This window comes from Penicillium arizonense, assembly GCF_001773325.1.
Source record: "Penicillium arizonense strain CBS 141311 chromosome Unknown PENARI_contig050, whole genome shotgun sequence".
Classification (NCBI taxonomy): Eukaryota; Fungi; Ascomycota; class Eurotiomycetes; order Eurotiales; family Aspergillaceae; genus Penicillium; species Penicillium arizonense.
The window spans coordinates 12,852-35,377 of record NW_019173327.1 but is presented as its reverse complement, the minus strand read 5'-3'; the positions used below and the strand labels follow the sequence as shown (position 1 = coordinate 35,377).

General features: G+C 46.4%; 5 protein-coding genes across 5 annotated transcripts, besides 2 other annotated features; 1 reads left to right on the top strand and 4 right to left on the bottom strand.

The window, feature by feature from the left end:
- Positions 1–29: 29 nt before the first annotated feature.
- Positions 30–584, bottom strand: PENARI_c050G11705 (uncharacterized protein; the record flags this gene model as incomplete). The annotated part of the gene is made up of 3 exons (XM_022637383.1): positions 30–299; positions 353–385; positions 561–584. The coding sequence occupies 3 exons, from the start codon at positions 582–584 to the stop codon at positions 30–32; spliced, it is 327 nt and encodes a 108-aa protein (XP_022482761.1).
- A 1,533-nt stretch (positions 585–2,117) lies between these two features.
- PENARI_c050G05221 (uncharacterized protein) lies at positions 2,118–2,621 on the top strand (the record flags this gene model as incomplete). Its single annotated transcript, XM_022637374.1, has 3 exons — positions 2,118–2,150; positions 2,206–2,286; positions 2,337–2,621. 3 exons carry the CDS (start codon positions 2,118–2,120, stop codon positions 2,619–2,621), a joined length of 399 nt encoding a protein of 132 aa, XP_022482770.1.
- Positions 2,622–2,746: 125 nt separating this feature from the next.
- PENARI_c050G04566 (uncharacterized protein) lies at positions 2,747–3,115 on the bottom strand (the record flags this gene model as incomplete). The annotated part of the gene is made up of 1 exon (XM_022637373.1): positions 2,747–3,115. One exon carries the CDS (start codon positions 3,113–3,115, stop codon positions 2,747–2,749), a length of 369 nt encoding a protein of 122 aa, XP_022482769.1.
- A 4,294-nt stretch (positions 3,116–7,409) lies between these two features.
- On the bottom strand, positions 7,410–8,688 carry PENARI_c050G05387 (trehalose-6-phosphate synthase; the record flags this gene model as incomplete). Its single annotated transcript, XM_022637375.1, has 4 exons — positions 7,410–7,455; positions 7,528–7,867; positions 7,922–8,292; positions 8,531–8,688. The coding sequence occupies 4 exons, from the start codon at positions 8,686–8,688 to the stop codon at positions 7,410–7,412; spliced, it is 915 nt and encodes a 304-aa protein (XP_022482774.1).
- A 6,997-nt stretch (positions 8,689–15,685) lies between these two features.
- PENARI_c050G10806 (uncharacterized protein) lies at positions 15,686–16,304 on the bottom strand (the record flags this gene model as incomplete). Its single annotated transcript, XM_022637382.1, has 2 exons — positions 15,686–15,896; positions 16,234–16,304. The coding sequence occupies 2 exons, from the start codon at positions 16,302–16,304 to the stop codon at positions 15,686–15,688; spliced, it is 282 nt and encodes a 93-aa protein (XP_022482764.1).
- Positions 16,305–18,240: 1,936 nt separating this feature from the next.
- Positions 18,241–18,285: a sequence feature (Short protein (PENARI_c050G12372, OGE47306.1) was converted to a misc_feature.).
- Positions 18,286–18,393: 108 nt separating this feature from the next.
- Positions 18,394–18,399: a sequence feature (Short protein (PENARI_c050G12372, OGE47306.1) was converted to a misc_feature.).
- Positions 18,400–22,526: the final 4,127 nt, after the last annotated feature.

Genomic DNA, 22,526 nt, shown 5'->3' with positions numbered 1-22,526 from the left:
GGCCAAATTCGCAACTACATCTCAAAAAGTCAACCACGGCTGCGATACCACAATACTAATGCCTGTTCACTGCAAATCTGCATAAGGATATCGCTGTCGCTTGCTAGCCACTTAGTTGACACTTGAAGCTGTCTTTGCTCTTCCTCGAGCTGTAACTTCCGGGTCGATTTGACGACGTAGCTATCCCACATGCAGAGATACAAGTCGAGCAGTTTGAGGGCTGGTGTAGCGAGGGTGTCATTGTAGCGTAGAAATTTCATGAACTCTGCTGTAAGGGCAACAGGCGTGCTCACTGGGATCTGTGCAGTATTAGTGCTTTTGTTCGTTTTCTGTCGATTAGGGTCTGACCGACCTTGGGCTCGATGGTTGTGCCATCTGAAGATTGCTATGGATGGTTTTGCAACTTGGGCTCATGTTCTGGATCATGGGCTACCCGACACTATCTCTTGGCTGGCCGGTCAATTGGGGAAGGCGAAGTGGGATGGTCCATTGTGGTCATTGAAATGAAGTAGATGTGATATTGTGCTCGGGAGCTTTTTGTAGACCGACAAAAGCCGCACACAGGCTGCTGTGATTGCACCCATGACCTTCCGGGCCTGATTTCGACCGTGTTTAAAGAGCCCGTGTTTAAAGGCGATCAACACTCCTACTTCACCTATTGCAAAGCTGCGACTACTTGTCCTTTGGATTGCGCGATCTCCTCAGCGAATACAGAAGTGGGATAATCGACCTGGCTGTGCAAAAACCATCAACTACGATGTCGATACCCATTGGACCTCTACATTTGTTATTATTGAGAGAGCTGAAGAGTGTCGCCGGCAACTCAAAGATACAGTTAACGATGCGCCAGAAATCGAAGCCTTACATCTCACACCTGGTGACTGGAGATAGCTCTCAGATATCAAGAAAATCCTGGCTCCGTTCAACGAATATGCCGAGTATGTCTCTCGGAATAGGGCTTCAATGCATATGGCGGCGCGTAAGTTTGAGGAGCTCCGTTCTATACTCTTCGCTATCAATAAAAGGAACGCAAGACCCGCCGCGAGCAGTCGTTGGGTGTTGAGGGCTGGGCTGAGACGGTGTATAAAACAGTTCCTCTTATCCAGACTATGCAAAGTCGGATTCTTGTTCCGATGCCGTGGAGCCCCGTCGGTTAAATTGAGAGGGCCAGCTGAAGCGTTCGCTCCTCACCCGGCTTTCTCAATGCTGGTTGAGTGGATGCGGATTGAATCGGCAGACGGGTGCCTGCCGTCGTAATGGCAAAAAGTAAAACTCTGCGCCTCTTTAATATTTCATCCAATTCAGCAACATTGAACGGATTACGAAAGTGAACAACTTGTTGGCCACCAAGTCTAGAGTTATCGGACTAACAGGGACTTAAACAGCGCGCCGAGGAAGTGGGCTTGCAGTAACTTGTATATTATTGAAAGTTGCATGAGCTTTGGACTTCAACGTAGCACATGGTGGAGCTAAGCCGATGCAGTTGAATGGGCTGCTAGTAAGATTTCTTGGCCGGTCATTTCTCGCTCTATATTTAAACTACTTGAGATCTGTATTTTCCATATAAATCCGAGAGCAAAATATAACGTAATCCACGGGTAACTCAAAAACATATAGTAAATGCGATAAGTTACAGCTTCATATCTCCACAACCATGTGAGATCTTACTCCAAACCTTGGTATATACAATTCCTTATGTATAAAGAACAGCATATTTAAATCTCAATCGATTTGAGAAAGTGTTTACTTATGTTACTATAAATTACGCGGTATGGTAGATCAAATAATTATTTTTAGGTTAATATTTGTAATGATTCTCTCAAAGTGAACAAATGTGTTAGGGATGCCATTTTGACACCGGAAATCTAATATCTTACCTAGGATATCTATGGTTGTTGAGATATGAAGTTGTAATTTATCGCATTTACTATGTGTTTTTGAGTTACCCGTGGATTACGTTACCAGGCCGACCCGGATGACTAATCACAAATGAATCGCGCGACACGACAAATAACGTCATAAACCTTTGGTTCGGGAATCAAAAGTATTCCTGTTCAGCTCAGTTCCCATCGGAGGCTTGAAACAACCTTCCGAAAATACAGGGCAAATCTCTCAGGATGCAGCCAGGAGACAAGGGACCAGATCCCGAAGTAGGACCTCACCACGCCCTACCTGGAAGCAAAGGCGCTAACAATATTCCCTCAGCCGTTGTCTAAAAGTGACAAACGTCACCTCAGCAAGTACGGAAAGCTGCCGCCTGAAGGCTTACTCGCCCAACAATCCAAGGTACTTAGACTACAGCCTATTACGACGCGTGCTAACTAATAAAACGGAAGGAACGGACCTACTTTGACTCCGGCGATTTCGCTCTTTCCGCCGCTGATCGCATGACAGACAACGGCGCTATTAAAACAGGCATAGCGCATCCCCATCGGGAGAGCATTTCGCATCCCTATGCCCCTATCCCAGCCGCTAGTAATGTTGACAAGGATGCCACTGAAGATTTGTATAGGAAGAGTGCGGGTCCCGAAAAGAGTCCTCTCCTTCAGAAAGAAAATATTGATGATGAAGAACCCACAAATGAGGCAGGGCAGGAGAATCCTATCTCTCACGAAGGTTGAAACCAAATTGTCACATTGAAATTGAAATCAGCATCATGTCCAGCATATTCCCTAAAAGCAGACGATGGAAAATAATGCCTATCCGTACATTTCCAAGTATTTAGATCATGTGCCCATCAATTCTGTTACGGTGCCGGAACCTGATTCTCGCCATCGATGTGCTTGGACACGTACGACTCCCATAGGCGTCGATAGAGTCCAACAAGTCGAGCCGCTGGAAAAGCGAACTTGGATCCTCGTGTTCGAGATCTGCTAGCACCTTCAATATGGCTTGAAATGGCTTGGTCGCCAAGATACGTCTTGTTTCTGCTTCCTGCTGCGAGGGAGAGAGCTGCAATGGTCAACAAGAGCATTGGAAGCTGAGCCGTTCCACTTACCATTGGCGCATGATCAGAAGCTTCCTGCGAATTGTCTTTTTCACAAACGATTAGCAATGCACTGAGCTGCTGTTCTCCTTCTCTTTCCTGGTCTGGCGTGCTGTTCGGGGCATCCATTTTGTCCGTAGGAGAAAGTCAAGGATCTGGGCAATACCACCTCCATCAATTCTTGGAGTCTCTTATAGACTAACTATACAGACATAGGTGGTTATGTACTCAGTCTCACTATCACCATAAAAGTCAATCAACGCAGTCGGGTTTTGACTAGAATCCGAAGATTTTTCAGCGCTCTGTTAACAGTCTGTTCAATGATGGTGATGGTGATCAAGTCTCGCGGTGTTGGTGGTTAGTGAGTGTACCTCATATTCAGTGGCTCACTGGTGATGAAAGGTCCTTCAGGAGATATATATTTAATCCTAACACTTTTTCCACGTTCGTTGGAAGCCTCAGAAATCCCAAAATCAGATAGAGTAAAATTTACAGTACTGAAAAAGAAAAGTGAAAGAACAAGGTATCTATCTCAACGATGGTCACAGGTTCAAAAGTTGACGCAAGTCAACAACGAAGGCCAAGCTTCAACGGTTAACGGGTCGCGCACGCGACCGTGACCTGACGCTTTCCGCAGTCTGGACGGACAGAACCACACACAGCTTAGACAACCAACACTCAAGCGAGGCCAGGTAAAAGATCCATGATCCTTAGTGATGACAATGTGAGCGCTCTTTGGTAAAATCAAAGAATGAATAGCTTCCAGTGCCTCAATATAGAAGACCGTAAATTTGACAGTGAGCCAACGTTTCTTGACCGACTCAATTTCACTCATTCTCAACATGACTCTAGCATGTTTTTATCGGTGGGTATCTAAAATGGCATCAAGAATGTCGCTGCAAATAGTCGCGGTAAAAACGAAGACATGGGTTCCAACAGACCTCATTTAGGATAGGCACCCGTGTCCTTCAACATTTGCCACAAAGCAGAGCACGTACGCGACAGGATGACCCGAAAAGTCTATAAATATGCCCTCCAACCCCCAGCAATCTTCTCTACACGTTGATTACTTGAATAGTTAACTACACCAAAGTCGAGCAGGCATTGCGTTTGATATACCTGATACGTCCTTCCCTTTGACCAAGCACTGGAACTTCCACTGTACTGACATTTATAGAATACATCGTGGACCTGAAACAGGACCTGTAGGGAGATGTGATTCCCACCCTATACCACTGCCACCCATGTCAGCCGATCAAAGAGACAAAGCTTGGGTTAGCTGGTCAAAGCATATGTGCTATGCGAACATATCTCTCCACATATCAGCTGACTGAGCTGATCCACTGTCCCGCCCCTAGATCTATCCCCGATGCAAAAGAGCGACTTTTCATACAGGTATGTGAATCCAGCGCGATACCGTCTGAGACTGGACTGACTTCGAAGACGACGCGAAACAACCAGATCCGTAGACATGCGGCCATAATACACGAGCGCAAGGACCACGGAGCTCTTTTCCGTCTCTCCGTCCTGGTCTTGACCACTGGAACATGTGAGTCATGAAACACCTCTCCGATCTACAAGCTAATGATGGACAGGGAACCGTTGACAGCGCACCAGAGTGAGCCCCGAGCATCCAGCATCCCTCCGGTCCGTGTAAAGCCAAAGCTTACCCCATTTCTGGTCCCGCCGCGTCAAACCATGCAGCATGTCCTATGTGAAATGTTGCGATAAACGCAGCGGGCCAACAACAGGGTGCGGACATCCAATTGAGAGATACGTTTCGCAGAAGTTTGAGACGTCCGTTCTTCATGGTAAGGTGGATGAGTTATCGCGCCTTCTGCTGCGCCGGATCCAATAATTTGTGCCAAATCTTGTGCCCCAAAATACGAAATACCGCCGATATCTTGATGCCATTGTAGGAGCAGCCTATCGCCACCCGTGAAAAATGTTGTGGCGAGTAACCTATTCCCGCCGAGTCAGAGGTAAGACCAAGGGGCACTACAACGCGTGCTCCGCGGCGTCTTCTGGCCGCGTCCTCACCGCCTTCACCCATGAACGGTGGAGGCTCTGGCCGTCCGCATCGTGAAATATTCCATCTTCACAGTGAACCCGTTCGAACAATCATGCCAGATGTCGTCCAGAGGCGCGGTGAGTTTGACCGATATGTAGTTGATGCTCAAAGAACAGTCGACGTAAGGGATGCAGAGGATCCAGCTATTTTCTGGCAAGAGCTGCTTGCATTGCTAATCGCGACATGTTGGGAGACGGTCACAACGGACAAAAGTTCACGCGGTCGGCTGTACGTTGATTCAATTTTTGAACTCTTGACCATCGTTAAAATACCTTGTGAATTTTTTTTTTTTTTTTTTTTNTTTTCTTTTTTTTTTTGGCTTTACTTTTTGATCACTGTAAATTCTACAAACGTTTTATTTGTCGGATTTTTGAGGCCTTCAACAAATGTAGGAGAAGTGTCGTGTTTAAATATATATCCCCTCACTGAGCGTTCATCACCAGTGAGCCGTTGAATATGAGATACACTGACAGACAGCTCCACATCGCATTGTACCTGCTCATGGCACCCCATGTCACTGAACAACACATCTGTGAATTCCACAGTATGTACGCATCGCATCCTCCCAACTGATTATACAAGCAGTGATGAAGGTGTTGAAGCGAGGCTTGCTGAAAACCGATCACTCATCATGCTGCGATGAACGTAGCCACGCGTTTACCACCAGTCACACGGGGAATTAACGATCTTTTGATGGGTGACCGAATTGGCCCAAGTCCACAAAGGTCATAGACTTGAATACGTACCGGAGAAAAGAGAGGGACGGTCGTCAGCTTTGCCACGACAAGCAGCTATCTCCGCTGCCTTTTTTCGAGCAAGCATTGGAACCATCTCGGGTACGACTGACTAGCGTACTCGATGACTGGAACCACCCTTCCAGATTAGATCTGGCAGGGTTCCCGGATATTGCAAGAGGAGGGTGAGGGATTGTCTATTTAGGGTTGTCCTGTCCTATTTTTTTCAACACGGAGAGATTACAATCCACGTCGCAATCCAAAGGAAACTACTCCCTGAAAAGCAGCTTCTACCGTTTAACTCGGGGTATGTATAACAAGACGGGTATAGAATAGCCGCCATTGATTGAACAGCCGCCGATTGATTGTAACAGGCTCTCCGAAAAGTGTCCCTCGCGATCAAAACACAACTGCTTTCGAACAATTCCGCATGTTATAGACCAATCTCAGTTGTTATCACCTTAGATATTATACACAAAAAACCTCGGATCCAGGGATAGCGTCGTAGGCAGCGTAGCTAGAAGCGGAGAAAGTGTCGAAGATTCGGATGCGATGCGAATCCCAAGACAGCGATATAAGATGATGAAACTTCTGCGATGAATTGAATGCGTTCAACGCTTATCGTACCGGTTATCCATTGCTATATTATGGCCCTTTACATCTTTCGATTCGGATTTAGAATCCAATTCGCCACTTTCAGTATTGGGCCCTTCACGATGCGTTTTGAGAGTGTGGTATTCGTTGTGACCTTCTGTTCTAGCTGTTGTAGAAGACAACTCTGGAGGTTCTGAATAATTCATGTCTTTGTTAGTAATCAAGATACAATATGACTCATAAGTTCTATGATAGCCGACAAGGATAAAGTACCATCGTATTTACCTTTTGTATTATGTGAAACTTCCTTCCTTGTATCGGCTTTCGGTGGGTTTGTGACATTGTTTTCTGGGCTTGTTGTCTTTGTCGCTAGATCTCTGTGGTTGTCTTGAACCAGAATGCCCAGTTTTCCAGGAAAAAAAGTATTGTATGGATGGTAGATATTGATCGAGAGGCATCTTTGGACAGCTTGTTGCTTAAGACTCACTTGGTGCAGGCTATCACTTGCGTATTCGTGTATGGTTCAGGACATTGTTCGGCACTGGGGCTCTTTTGCCCGATCATATTTATAGGGCATTGATACTGACACCACCCTTTGGATGCTAAACGTTAGCATCCAACGTTAGCATCCAAAGGGCGGTGTCAGTATCAATGCCCTATTTAAAAGCCCTGCTTAATCCATTCCTGCCGAACCACCAGTTTTCTCGAGTCGCCTTTCGCCTTATTCGGTCTCGAAACTCGCCATCACATCCACCACCTCGAATAAGGATACCTATACCAATACTTGAAGCTGCTGGCATTATAGGTTTCTGCAATAGGTATGATATTGGAACTGAAAGCAAGGCAGTGCCCGGAATAACTAGTCAACAACGGCGTGTTCCGATCAACTGGTACAGTAGTTATTGTTATGGCCAGCATTATGAAGGGCACCGAATCAAGATTATCGCATCCTCTCTCACCCCAAAGACACCAAAGTCCAATACCTCATCTCTCCAGTTCATCTGCCACTAGCATAGCATGGGCTTTACCCTTTCATGAGTCGATCGGTGAAATCTTTACCCCAAGCAGCGCTGATATTTGTATTAGAATGATGCTTGAGCCAGCTCCTATCAAACTGAATAGGAATAGAATATATGACTTACCTGGTATTTAGCATCACATACTCTTCCAACTTCTTGAAGTTTGCAACTCTTTCCTCCTCCCCCATAGTAAGCGCTCCATGGAGAGCATCAACAGATTCTTCGACATCCCATGGATTAAAGATGATACTCCCGTCCAAAACCTCTGCAGCACCAGTGAATTCAGATAGCACTAAGCTTCCATGCTTCAGACGCTGGGATGCAATATACTCCAAAGACACTAGGTTCATGCCATCTCGAGTAGAAGAGACTAAGCAGACATCTGAAACCGCATAGAGTGCCACAATTTCTTCGAAATCAAGTGACCGATATAAAAAGCTGACTGGCGAAAATTCAATCGATCCTTGAGATAGATTAGCCCATCTCATATTCTCTCGGTCTGCAGGAATGAACTAACCGTGTTTTCCATTTAACCGGCCTACTAGCTCATTGACCTCTGCCTGGAGACTCTGATACTCCTCCACATCTTGTCTCGTTGGAACGGCGACTTGCATCAAAACTACCTTCCCTACCCACTCAGGGTAGCGAGTTAAGAAGGTTTCCAGCGCATGCAGTTTCTGGGGTACGCCTTTGATATAGTCTAATCGGTCGACACTGACTATCAATTTCGCGCCTTGATACCTCTGTGAGAGGATGAGGATTCGTTCTTGAACGTCACTTTCTTGAATCGTTTCTGCGAAGCGTTCAGGCTGAATACCAATTGGAAAGGCACCGACAGCCACACTCGAACCGTTGAACTGCACATGGCTCGAGTTTGTAGGGAGTTTCCTGAGGAAATGGCTGCATATCAGAAGGAGAAATCGTATACGGGGACGTAGAAATAACTCACAAGATTTCAGAGCAACTACTCAAAAAATGCCTCGCATAGCTCACAGTGTGAAATCCAACAAGGTCGCAGTGCAACAAACCTGCGAGGATCGTTTTCCTCATTGGTAAAATCCTATAGACTTCACTGCTGGGAAAGGGAGTATGTAGGAAGAACCCTATCTTGACTTTCAATCCCGACAGTTGCGTCCTTTCACGGAGGAACTGCGGAAGAAGCATCGAATGATAGTCATGAATCCAGATAGAATCTCCATCATGCAGCTGCGAGGTGATCACTTCGGCGAAGAGGAAATTGACTTCATAATAAGCATCCCAGGCAGCCTTGTCAATGCGGCCCATTTCATGCAGCTGGTAATGGAATAATGGCCACAGAGTGGAATCTATGCGCAAGTTGTCAACTTAAGTATTCTTGTGTCTTTTGTAGTGACATAACATTGCACGCGGATGAGTGTGCAAGAAAGCGGGTATAAGTTGTGGAACTGACTTGAAAACCCGTTATAGTACTTGTTAGCCAATTCACTATCTAGAAATATAGGTAGCACATCATATTCGGCAACTTTTTGCCTCACAAGCTCTTCGTCTTCCGGGGGTATCTCAATGCCTGGCCATCCAAACCAACGAAATGGCATCGATTTCGCTAGACCGCCGAGAGCACCGGCTAGGCCCCCGGTTGATTGAGAGCACTCATAACATCCGTTTTCCAGTTTCTTGATTGTGATTGGCAAACGATTTGAGACAATGATGAGACTTGCACGTGAGGACTGCGTATAAGTTTTTCGAAACGATGTGCTGCTCACTAGGTGTCTTGACTAATCGATATAGTTAACATGCACAAGTTTTCGAGGGATATTTGTAAATATGGCTGAGAAAAGAATTAATAAATATTTGAGGCAAAAAACTGTGGCCAAAATAGTTTTATTCTCCGGCAGCATGGCGCAGCATGGCCCTCCTCTTACGTACATCACGGCAAGAAACCTGTAACGTAATTCACTACCGAGCTGATCACACCACCGAGCTGATCACCCCACCAAAAACGCGTCAATGAATTAGACTCTCTCTATTCAACCACCCACTATGCCACCAATTCGTACTCAATCCTCTCAAAAACGTACGGAGCAAGAGGGTAGGATCTTATTAGCTATTCAGGCTATCCAGAAGCAAGAAATTGCTTCAATTCGCGAAGCAGCGCGCCAATTTAACGTACCGTATTCAACTCTTACAACACGCCTACATGGGGTTCAAAGCCGCGCGTTTTCGCGTGCAAATTGTCTAAAATTGACTGAAATTGAAGAGGAATCTCTTAAAAAATGGATTCTCTCTATGGACTCTCGTGGAGCAGCCCCTCGGCCTTCTACTGTACGAGAAATGGCCAATTTGCTACTTACAGCGCGCGGATCTACCCCTCCTCTTTCAGTCGGTCAAAATTGGGTTACAAAATACGTTAAAAGGCATCCCGACCTTTCCTCCCGATTCTCGAAAAGCTATAATTTTAAACGGGCTAAATGCGAGGATCCGAAGATTATTTCTGAATGGTTTTCTCTTGTTCAAAAGACGATTCTAACGTACGGGATCGACCCCGACGATATCTATAACTTCGACGAGACCGGTTTTGCAATGGGCTTAATTACGACCGCGAAGGTTATCTCGCGAAGGGATGTCTACGGTCGGCGATCGCTTTTACAGCCCGGAAATCGCGCGTGGGTGACCGTAATTGAGTGTATAAACGCGTCGGGGTGGGCGCTTCCTCCGTGCGTGATTTTTAAAGGCAAAGTTTTTGTCGAATCTTGGTTCGACGGCCTTCCGGAAGACTGGAGACTTGAGGTTAGTCCTAACGGATGGACCTCCGACGAAATTGGACTTCGATGGCTTAAAAAGCTCTTTATTCCGTCTACTTCCTCGCGTATGAAGGGGAAGTATAGACTTTTGATACTCGACGGCCACGGAAGTCATTTAACCCCGGAATTCGATAAAATTTGCGAAGAAAACGATATTATCGCAATTTGTATGCCTCCGCACTCGTCTCACCTTTTACAGCCTCTCGATATAGGCTGTTTTGCGGCGTTAAAGCGCGCGTACGGTCGACTTATCGAGTCAAAAATGCGGGTTAGAATCAACCACATCGATAAACTAGACTTCCTTGAAGCCTACCCTCTCGCCCGAATTGAAGCGTTTAAATCGGAGACTATAAGGAATAGCTTCGCCGCTGCCGGTCTAGTACCGTACGACCCCGATCGAGTGATCTCGAAGCTCGATATTCGCCTTCGAACCCCGACACCCCCCTCGAGCCAGGGAAGCGAGTGGTCGCCAAAAACGCCGTCGAACTATATCCAATTACAAAAGCAAGCTTCCTCAATTAAAGCTTTGCTAAAACAGCGCTCAAAAAGCCCACCAAGCCCGCTTAACTCCGCGATAAATCAGGTTTTAAAGGCCTGCCAAATTACGATGCAATCGGCAGCAATTCTCGAGAAAGAAGTAAGCGATTTACGCGCTGCAAACGAGACGAAAAAGCGAAAAAAGTCTAGGTCAGCAAGGCAGATACCTTCCGAAGAAGGCCTCTCAGTTTTAGAGGCCTCTACCTTATTAGGGCAGCCAGAGCAAGCAGTTTTAGCAGCGATACCCTATGAGGCAGGGCCGGCTCGGGCACCTTCTCAGCCACGTAAAAGAGCCTTACCGACGTGTAGTGTTTGTGGAGTTAAGGGTCATAAATTGACAGCATGTCCTAATAGATCTCGAGTTTAGTTTATTGAATTTAATAGCGTTTTGGTTGAAATAATTGGGTTTAAAATTAATGGGTTTGGTAGGGTGATCAGCTCGGTGGTGTGATCAGCTCGGTAGTGAATTACGTTAGTCAAGTTATATCCGGAAGATTACGTCATCATTTACGTGCCAATAAAAGCGCGAAGGGTGAACTGTTGGGAATTTCACTGAGTATTAACAAAAATGTACAGTACTTCTTAGATTAGCGGGGTTTTATTACTATTATTTGGTAGAATTAGAATAGGTCTAAGTTAATGTATACGAAGCTAAACAGCTCTGATTGACACGGAGATTCAATTTTACTGATGCAGTTCATTTGACTGGAGGAAAAGAATTATGAAGAGATAAATTTCTGGCGGATTCAGGCTGCGGCGATCCACTGCCTTGTTCACATGATGGTCAGTTCTGGCCATCAACAATTCAAGGTGGCATGTTGAATCGCCATTCTCAGTGAATAGGGGGTCACAAGGTTTTAGTGGATCGGGTTTAGGTGGAGCGACCGCATTAGTGCAAGCGTCATTCCCCTTTTCGGGAAGGGTTCTTCATTGTCAGAATGAAAAGAACATGGGCTGAATTCTCACAACCAATATTTGCCACTCTTTCAAAAGGCCTTAGTTTGACTCTGCCAATGCTGGTGATAAAGTACGTGTAGGTGAGCTAGTCATGTTTGACAAGTTCTTGACACCTAATAGCCAATAGGGTTTCAGAGACGCTTACCCGAGCCTGGACAAACCCACTCCTACGCCTCTTCGCCACGAGGAGGATATGAGTCATGGGTAGCACCTATTATGCCAGCGTGCAAACTTCAGACGATGCCATAACGTCATCCCCAGGTCGAACTGGTCTTTATAAAACGGAAAATGCCGCCAATTGAAGCAGCAAGGTGTTGGCACAGGACAGACAATATAGACACATGGCTAATAAAAATATGAATGTAAGGAACCCTATATCTTCTGCAAAGGATATTTTGGTTAACAAATTCTTTCAAGCCACCCACCGACAAAAATGCCGAGACAGCCAGTCACTGTGATGTGTCTCCGATGAGAGAGAAGCTATTTTCAGAGCAATCAAAGGTCCGAGCCAATTCAAATCATGAAGTCAATACTAACAATGCGCAGCACCGTATATATTTCAGTTCTGCAGATTTCGCTCTGGAGTCCGCTCAAGGAACCTCCACTTCTTCACACACCACGTCTCAACAGTACGGGTTTCGCCCACGCTTGCTACTAACCCCTATCACAAGCTCAAATACCACCGAATGGTCAGTATATCTTCCACAGACTATGGGCAACACCACGGAGCAGTGGAATTACTGGTGGACAGATCAGACCTATGCTGGAGATCAGACCGTCACTGTGTCAGCGCCACTGAAACATGTTCCACTTTTTTATCAGGGCACACGAGCGAATGTAGTCAATGGACGCATCTTTGGCTGATTGGTTATTCAAAGCATGATACCTCTTCATGAATTACAAAACAACCAGCTTCATGCTTAATATTTACTTGGTTAAACTATATACTTTATCCAATTATCTGCAATTTTTTGCTATATCGGTAAGAAAATCAGGCCATAATTGTCTTTATTTCCTAGCAGACATAGGATATAGAAGCATACGTAGGAGGGAGGGTGTGCGTAAGAGATAGGGTAAGAGAAAGGTAATTTCGAAATCTTGTATTGAAATCTAACAAATATAATCACAGTTTAATAGAGACATAATCATAACTCTGTCATAGCGGTTGGCCAATGTCATACTAGAAGAACAAAATAGATAAGAGTGGCATCATTTCCGCTTTTGACCACTTATCATATTGGGCTGAATGTAGAGAGAATATATATTTGGCCATCAAGTGGCGCTTTACCACCCGGTTCCCCTCTTTGGCATATGAAACTTTTCATACCAAGCCCCTGGGCTACCATAAGTTGGAAATTATGCCCCACCTTTGCTTTATCATCACTAGGCATGGACTTCAAACTCGCCCAGTATCTCCCAACGTCTGGAAAAGGCCATGGCATCCTATACGCCAACCGCAGCCCCAAATCAACATCGCTCTCTTTTCTTAGCCCTTCTACCATACAATCTTGGAGCCCTACAGAGCGAGAAAACAATGAAAGCTCTATTCAAATCGCAACGGAGGGTATGTACTAGACCTTACGCCTAACCTATGCTGCTTTGCTTACGAGAAGCGATGAAATAGGACGAGCAGAATTTGCCGAGAGCCCACAAACGAAGAGAGTGAAATTTATTGCTGTGGATCCTTCCCCCACGCCTGATCAATTTAAGAATCCTGAATTGTTGGGTACTGCACTTTCAACCGAAACTGCCCATCTCAACCCCCCGTCCAGTTGTTACGACGAACTGCAGTCCCTACCATACTATATTTGCGAGGATCTCATCGCTATTTGGGTTGGTTTCATTCAGCTTGGTATAAGGTACCACGCAGGTCAAGAACCTATTTGGTGGCCGGAGAAAATACCCTTCAAAAGGCCACAGTGCCTACGTAAATTTGGTACGCTCTTATCTCCACACCAACGGACTTTCGCTGACAACAAAAAGAGAAGGTCAATCTTCTGGTAATATTACTCAATGGTAAATTGCAAGACGTCGCGACAGCTCACGAGCTGAGAGTCGCAGCCGAAGAGAGCGATAACATAGGCGACTCAGTAAAGCATCAACATACCCTTGAAAGAATTTTTCGAGGCTATGCAGCGCAGGGAAAATATCTCCGAGAGAAACCAGATTGTTGGCTCACAGTTGTTCTTGAAAATAACACTATTCAACACTCGAAAGGTTGATATCCACAAGCCCGTCAGCAGTATCCACTCCCTTCGGGGCCCTATAATTTTCACAGACAGAGATATGGGGAACGACTGGTTCCCCAAAGACGAGAAGCAATCGCATATAAAATCTCCCAGTATGCGTCTCAAGATATACATCAGGATGTAAATAATCATATGTCTTTTTCTGCATGAGGTCTAATTAGTCACCTGACGAAGGGCTCGTAAGAAACCGCCATTTTAAATTATGCTCGACACCCTGGGGTTCTCGGCCTGGTATAGCCGGTGTCAATTATCCAGAATAAGAAATAACAGATGAGTCGGACTCGAGTCAAATGGAATGGTGGGCAGCCACTCAGAAAGAATACCCATCCCTTCTCGAGCACGGGACATGAGGAAAGATTCTGCGAAAAGACGTACCGACGGCCGGTAACCGACTGGAGATATTGTGATTGGCTGCAAACGGGTCTTCAAGACAAGGCCACCGCACGAAACTCAACCTGTTACCAAAGACTACCGACACTGAATTGTATTGACTACAATCGCTCTTAATCCTGTCTCGAGTGGACTCAGCTCGCTGCACTACGGTGAGCGCTGTGTTGTGCGAGTGAAAACTTCTCCGATTTAATGCCGGTCAACGCGTTCCTACACCGTGACATCGACTCTTCTACTTATATGGAGTTATCTGAAGGCTTCGAAGGGCCCGGGTATGTGTGCCGGACTCGCCCTTTCCTGTACAGCCTCAGGTAGGCACGGCGGATTGGGACCAGTGTGTTTAGCGCATCCTGGCGGCCCACGGCTTCGCCATGACGCTATCTAGCAACTGCGTCTTCTACAAACCGAATCGCCTTGTCGCCATTTGCGTTGATAATTCACTCCGTGCCGCAGCAAATAATTGACGAGGCTCAGCATTTGCAATGTATTGGTGACAAAGATTCAATTAAACGATCTGGGAACTCGGCGTTCATTCCTCGAAACCCAGTTCGACTTTCAGACCGACGCAGATTTCAAGAAACCAACACCAATACACCCAGAAGATTCTCTCCGCCTCCTGCCCGGAGACATGCCAGCCGAAGACCGCGCCCCTGAACCCACGACCGGAAGAAGTAGACTTGGATGAGGATATTGAAAGCTCGACTTGCGACTGCAATCGCCTCTTTATGCATCCGATGGTAGGATTCAGAATGTGTACTGAATAGCACACCTTGAAAAATGTTAGCCCATCACTCTTATGGGCTATGTTGATTTTTTTAAACCGGCTCCATCAGGCCTGATTCAATAGAGAACTGGCTGCAGACAATCAGACGCACAGAGATGTGTTGAGTGCGCGGTTCGTCTCGATTGAGTTTGCTCTTTTTTCGTCTGTTATGTGAACTCGTGGAATATGAATGAAAAAAGGTTGAAAGGGACTACTAAAATAACGTCGCATTGATCTTAGAAATTGTATGGATTCTACGCGTTGGTCGGATTGGAGCTAGATTATCACGTGGGCTCGGAGGTTTATATTTCCTGGCCGGCGCTAGGTTGGGCGTCAAAATGGAAGGCTATTCTGCATTTTTACCCCGCTAGCGATGCTTGCCTCTATCCAGCCGAATTGCCAGGTTCAGCTTGGTAAGTAATCTTAGTCCTGGTGATTTCCTTTCTTTCCGATGTTTCTCGGCGTTCCTAACGTCGCCGTCCCCGTTTCTGTTGCTCCCGACGGCCATGCCTCCGGCAACAATTCACCCAGATGTGACCCAAGTACCTTGGGCTTTCGTTGATGTTTTCCTGCTGACGTCGTGCACGGGCTGTGATGATTGGTGATCACTGGCGTTTGAGGCCCACAAGACCCGCACGCTCGTTGGCTCGTTGGCTCGTGGTCCGGCCTAGCGCCATACCGGTGCGTCTGATCAGGTCGAGAATCTTGTACTGGATCCGGTCTCGGAAGGCGGGACCGGCCGGGATCCGCTGGTGGCGAAAATTGGTTCCGCCATTCAAGTGGCCTCTGGAGAGGATACCCGCCTGGGCTTTCGCACTAGCCACGCGTTGATGCAGTCAATTCAGAAGCAGGCTTGTCTTGAAGTTTTGCAGATCATTGATGTCCAGTACTGGGGAGAGTTGCAGGCGAGCAAAGAAGCTTTAGATTATCGAAAAATACTTATTCTTTGGCCAGGTGAGCATGAATGCCCAACTCTGACGGCATTTGGTTTACTACTAATTACTACAACGTTTTCTCTTTCAGACGGCGAGTCCATTGTTTTATGTCACTTAGGGGTAGGGTGAACCCTTGTTCCTTGCAATGCGGCAGACTAAGCGTATTGTATTGTTGGATTACTATTCACTGGTCAATCATTGTGTGTTTTCTCGCCCACATTGTTTCCGCGTCCTTAGAATCCTCCGCCTGGGCCGAGCGCATGACGGAAACAATTCTTCGAGCAAACATGATTGACTAACATTGCTTACCTGGCTTTCTATGACTTATGTCGCATCCCAAGCTTATCAGGATTCAGAAGTCCCCCGGCCCGCGTCCTCTGGTTTAAAGGCTATTTTATCCGACCAGATCTGAGGCCCAAGCTCCCCTCAAGGACCTGCTGTTACCCCACTTGACCTTTTCCACGTCGTGATAAATTCCTGGTCTGTCCAAATGGAGAATACCAATTGATCGCGAGCTACAATTCCTTTCGTTACCTGGGTGACATCATTAAAGTATTGGTTGAAGTTACCTCTACGTATTCGTCTAGGCTGATGATCAAAGAGAATTAGCGAGAAAGCTACTTGTGTACCAAATTTGCTAAATACATGACCCGTCAATAAATGCATCAAATAGGTCTTCAGGAAAATCCTGCCGTGCAGGATCTGCGACATCCTCTAGGGAATCTGACTGGATATCATGAAGATCGCCCTTCCCTGCCGGCCCGTCCGACCACGCCTTAACCGAAAACGTCGGTGATGGACATTTCATTGCGTCGGAATTCACTCCAAGCAATTTGTGCTGGGCCAACATAGCCAGTTTTAGACTGATCTGCTGGTAGTCACATAATTTTGCATGCTCGAACGCTTGGTTTTTGATATTCCAGATCTCCTCTCTGAGCGCATCCGCCTCAGCTGATAGTGTCTCCCACTTCGCACAATGACCGTCCAAGTCGCTTTGGAGTTGATGTTGCTCTTTCCTTTTCTTGAAGCGGCATTTGTTAGCTGCAACACAATTCCGTTCAAGTTGTCGCGCCCTTTCGGGGTCGATGCCATTGCGCAAGGCATGCGGCTCTGATAGCCGGCGGTTCTTTCGGACGAGTCCGGGCTGAGACTTGTATTCGTGGATTGAAAGGAGGTGCATTTCGGTCTTAAGCTTTCGCTCGCGGAGGCACCTGAGCAAAGTGCCTTTCTCTTTCCAAAGTAACTGATCATCAAGTGCCGATAATTCGACTGCGTTCGAAGATACATGTTCCATAGTCCGGGTTTTGAGCAGCGTAGGTATCTTAAAAGAGCAGGCTAGAACTGAAAGAGATGAGTTGTCGTTTAGCAAATAGGAATGTAAATAGTCTGGGCTAGGCCACGGGGCGCATTGAACTTGTTACTAAAAATTAATAAAAGACACGCGGGGAATTGACACGCGGGGAATTGGATTAGCCATCTGTTTGGAACTTTTGAGCTCCATGATTGGCTCAATCGGTTTGGCACAAAGAAGCTAATACGCCCTAGGCAGCGACATATTTGCATTTCTTGAACGCCTATCTATTGATGGGGCGAGGATGGCTTTGACCCTATTTCCAGGTAATCAGCGGGGTGGGATTTGCCTCCCATGTCCGGAGCACCCCCCCAAACGGAAGAATTCATTGGGCCCGGCCAGATGGGCCTGGGGAATTGAGAAACTGTGGCCCAGACGCATTTTCAACACTCTTTCAATTTCCCAGGCCTTTCTTGCCGGGCCCACCACACATTTAATGACTCTAATCAGCTCTGAATCTCAATGGTTTTTGTGTTGCAATAGTCATGTTGACTAGTGGGCCTGGAACCAGCCCGTCCTGGCCCAGCTTCGCACTACTTCTGCACATCTTTCTTGCCGGTTTATCGGTAAGCAGTTGGTTCGTGTCATTCTGGTTGACACCGTAGACACAGTGAGTGCCCGAAGGCGCTTTGAGGCAGCCTTATTGGAGGTCTAGACTGCCACTTTTCAGCCAATCTTACCCTCTTCCCTCCCCATACTTTAAAATTTTTAGCTTTGTCATCGTTACTTTGTACGTCAGCCTCGGTTAGTCTGTGGAACGCCAGCGAATTCTCAAACACGCTGATGAAATTTTATCTGTCCACGGCTTGCAGGGCGCAGTACGACAGAGTACGACAGAACTGGGATGTATCTGGATGCCATTTGGGCACCCACAATGTCAGTGCCGCAGGCCATTGTGGTTGTCATCTTTGCTTCCACTGTATATCAGAAAGGAGCAAGGTAAAGTGTAATTCATTTACCCCGACCCTACTCAACCGCGGTCTCACAGATAGTTCTTCAATCCACTCTTATTAGTGGGTTCCCTCAGTACTAGTCTGTGCGTAAAACTTACGATCCGTCACTTACGAATAACCTTCCGTGATAGTATTTTTGGCAAGAGTATTACAAGTATTTTAAAGAAACTTATATCAGGTGATGTTATCCTCCAATAACGGTTCAGTACTTGAAGCCACCCAGGTGAGATACGGAAAATTATACTAGAATCTCTTGTCGACATTTGGGAAGAAAGCGGTTTCGACGAGTTACCATATACAATCGAAATACTGTCGTGGTTGTATGCTGGGTGGGAAACAAGGTCGGATCGATGGCGGACCCACACTCGGGCGCTCCCGAGCTTCCTCGCGGCTCACCGCAGTAATGCAGTCTCCGCCATCGACCGGTCACCTTGCCAAGACAATAGACACAAGGAGGGACTGAATCGCCAACTGCGCTTCAAGACTTGCCTATCCCAACAAAAGACCCTTCTTTGACAACTGCATAGGAGATAACGCTACGAAATCACCCTGATAATGCGCAGTCTTCGTATTCCAGATCCAAAGCCGGGTGGAGCAACATCCTATCGCCGTTTCCCAACGCCTTATCATCTACTACTACACGGGGGAATATGCTGGCTGATGAGCTTGGCGGATCCCTTAGAGGTCATATGCACTGGGAGTTCCGAGACCGAGATTTCCCAGTCCAAAGAGCCATCGTCGTCGATTGAGTCTTTGGAGACTCCTTCGCCAGTCTCAGCTTCCTCGTCATCGTCTGGTAACAAGGCCTTTTGGAGGAGTGTCTCTAGAAAGCGGGAAATCATCGGTGGCGATTTTTCTGTTCGTCGAATTTGATGTTTGAGCGGTGTGTGGCAAAAGATAAGTCATCTTTAACGGTATGGCTGAAACAGAGGCTGCTAGATACAACTTTGGTTGACAATGTGTTCCTGAGCACTTAAAACTGCAATAAGTTTCCTGACGCACTAAGTTTGCACACCCTGCAAAGATCTTAGGACCACAGTTTGGTAATTGGCTCTGGCTAGGCTATCAGTAAGTTAGAAGGAGCGTAACCGTAACACCCATAGAGCGAACTATCTATCATTGGACGGGAAGTAGCCATGCGCGGGCTGAACAAGCTAGCCCAATTGATTTTCCACAACTGGAAAAGCAAGTTTAATGCTTCCGGGACAAGTTTCCGGCCGAATAGTTGTTCAATATTCATCGCGCTGCGTTCATGATCTTTGCATACGGGAATCCCAAACTTTCTGGGGCGGGACGGGTCGCTTGGGAAGTACGTTCAATTCTCGGGCTAGAGATCTGACCGGTAAGGGTGAATTTATAAATAGTACTCGGCCTCCTTGCGTGGAACGACGTTGCTAATTTGACAGGACAGCAGATATATAAAATCCCATCTTTTCAGGCCTGATTTCACTGGTCAACTAAAATCTCAAGCCCCGGTTGTTGTGTCTGTATCTTTTCACTAAAACCAACGTCCACACCCCAATATGGACATATCTAGGATTCTTGACCAAGGTATAGACAATCCTCTTCATTCGAGATTTTGGCTATTAATAGCACTTGTTTTTGCTTCAGGATCACCCGAATCAAAAGATAGCAGGATATTGAAACACAGTATTTCGCATCAGCCCATTATTACTCAAACTGAAAACCCCAAAATGCCCATCCCCCCACTACATCGCGCCGCTCCATGTCCAAAGAAACGAATAACACATGCGTGCAGACCTTGCCAGGTAAACAAGTCAAAATGCTCTGGCGAGCGTCCAAATTGCCAGCGCTGTGATACGCTGCAGATAAATTGTTGGTATAACTCAAGGAAGTGCGAACGCACAGAAAGGTGAAACTAGTTTCAGTCAGGTCTGGTACGGCAGTATTAACGGCTCAATACAGAATGCTCGAACAAATATCTGGAGAAGCAAAGGATTATAAATTGGTACTACAGCAATTACACCCCAGAACCAATGGTGATGACTCAAAATTGATAATGAGCGTGCTGGCGAAGCATGCAACATCGAATGGGCACATTCGGCAGGAATGAGGAAATCTCTCTACGTTGGGCTCCCAATTTCTTTAGATAATGCCAGCAGCAGTTGTGATACCATGCCACCGCCACCTCATATGTCGCACTGAGAGAAGGGTCTCCGCATAGAAGAGATCTGTATGGAAAATGGTACTGTAATGATTCCCGGCTTTTCCACAAAATGGAAGGTGGGACGTGGCGAGGACTGATTTTTTATTAGAGTGAGATTCATGACGACAGCAGGATATGTGCGATGCTTATAGGCGTAATTCATGCCCCCACGAAGCAAGCCAACTCCTTATTGGTAACGAAAAGTATATTGTTGAACTCTGCGACCTGGAGGCGAGTCTGTGTAGAGCTTTTGTGTCTATATGTACCTCTACAGTATGGAAAACCTCTGCGCGAAAAGCGGTCTGCCGCTCGCCATCTCATTGTATACCGCGATTAACCATCACACGATAACCACGTGACCATGCAGGTGGTAGAAGGGTATGTTGGTCAGTAAGTAGATTGTGCCAAGAACCATCTACCACTATACCACCTACCACACCTACCAAGGAAGGACTTGGGATATATAGGGAACTCATGTATCTAGTTTAGTTTTTTGTGTTTAATTATACGTTGTTACTTGTGTCTGCTGTTCAGAAACCTTGGCGACTCTTTACTTGATTATAACTTGACAACACTACTATCAGACCAATGTTCCGGTAAAGATCTGTTCGGCGCTCTACCTGGCATCGCTCCTAGATACCCTCAAAAGGAATTAGCCCGTATAAGGCCTGACAGGCAACGGTACGGTTGAGAGACCGATCGTTGACGTTGGAAGCAGAGAAACATTAGGCAAGTATAACCCAGAATCTTCTAACTTAGCGACGACCCGATAGTCGTGCGTAACATCTACACACCAGCGCATAAACAGGAAGTTTTCGGACGGCGTGATTGCGTCTAGCCCAGCTGCGCCTACGAGGTTCTCCGTAACCTCTTTGTGGTCCCCGGGAGCTTTGAAGCTCGCAGGGTCGCAGTTACTGTGTTAACTTGCTATTGTAATAATATGAATGAGTTGGAGTATGATTCCCTTCTAGCAACTAGAGTCAGTATCTGTGCTTCGCCGTACTCAATAATTCCCCACAGATAGCAGGGGTTTTATCTCGTTGGTTCGCCGTTCGCCCTTCAATTGGTGCACAGACAGACGTCGTCCCATTACTGCCTCCAGAAGTAACCAGGAAACTGTACTTACTAGGTCCGATTTCGTCTGATATCATCTTTCCTTGGCTTTGATATTTTCGCGGCTGAAGTCTAGGGAAAAACTTTTCCTTGTTTTATGCGTATTTTCTATCTCTGTCCATATAAACAGCAAATCGACATCCATAGCTGTATCCAGATACAAACATGCACATCTCCATCATCACTACCAAGGAACCGGTCACGCTCCTGTTGACGGTTCTATCAGTTCTAGGAACACACGTCTTGGTCCTGGGGGTTCTCTTGCTCCCGGAAGCCCCTGAAACGTTTCTGGGAGCAAAGAAGCAGCTTCTAGGAGCCACGTAGCCCCAGGAAACCCGACATAGCTTGTGACGATTCATGGATGCTTGGGTTTTACCACTACGCCATCTGGCCAAAAAGGCACAATGTTTGGTCAGCGACCAAACACCCAAGCTACTATATATGCTGGATCTCTGACAATCCATGTGAGGGTCTCACGTATACATAGAGGTGGATAGTGTTTCACGATGAACAATCAATATTAAGAACAACTATAGTTGACTCTAGATACAAGACGTAGCGCGAGGAAGCAAAAGAAAGGTAGCTTCCTCGCGTTCAGGGGAACCCATATACACCATGTGGGTCCCGCGCAGATCATATCTCCATCCGTTCCGTATGCTTCATGTATATCCTTGACAATCCATGACATGGTTCTCAGGCACGCTATTGATTGCTCCCAGGAGTAAGAATCATAGTTCGGTCTCTTCTGATCAATCTTAATTCATTCGTGTTGGAATATGCCGTAGTAAAGTCTCCATCTAACCCCCATCTTTCACTTCATGCAATGCATCCATACCTAGAGTAACAGACAGGAAAAGCAACAAGATAAAACCTGTCGATATAATAGAAAGGAGCAAACGCCAAGCCTATTCCATCCCCTCCAATTTT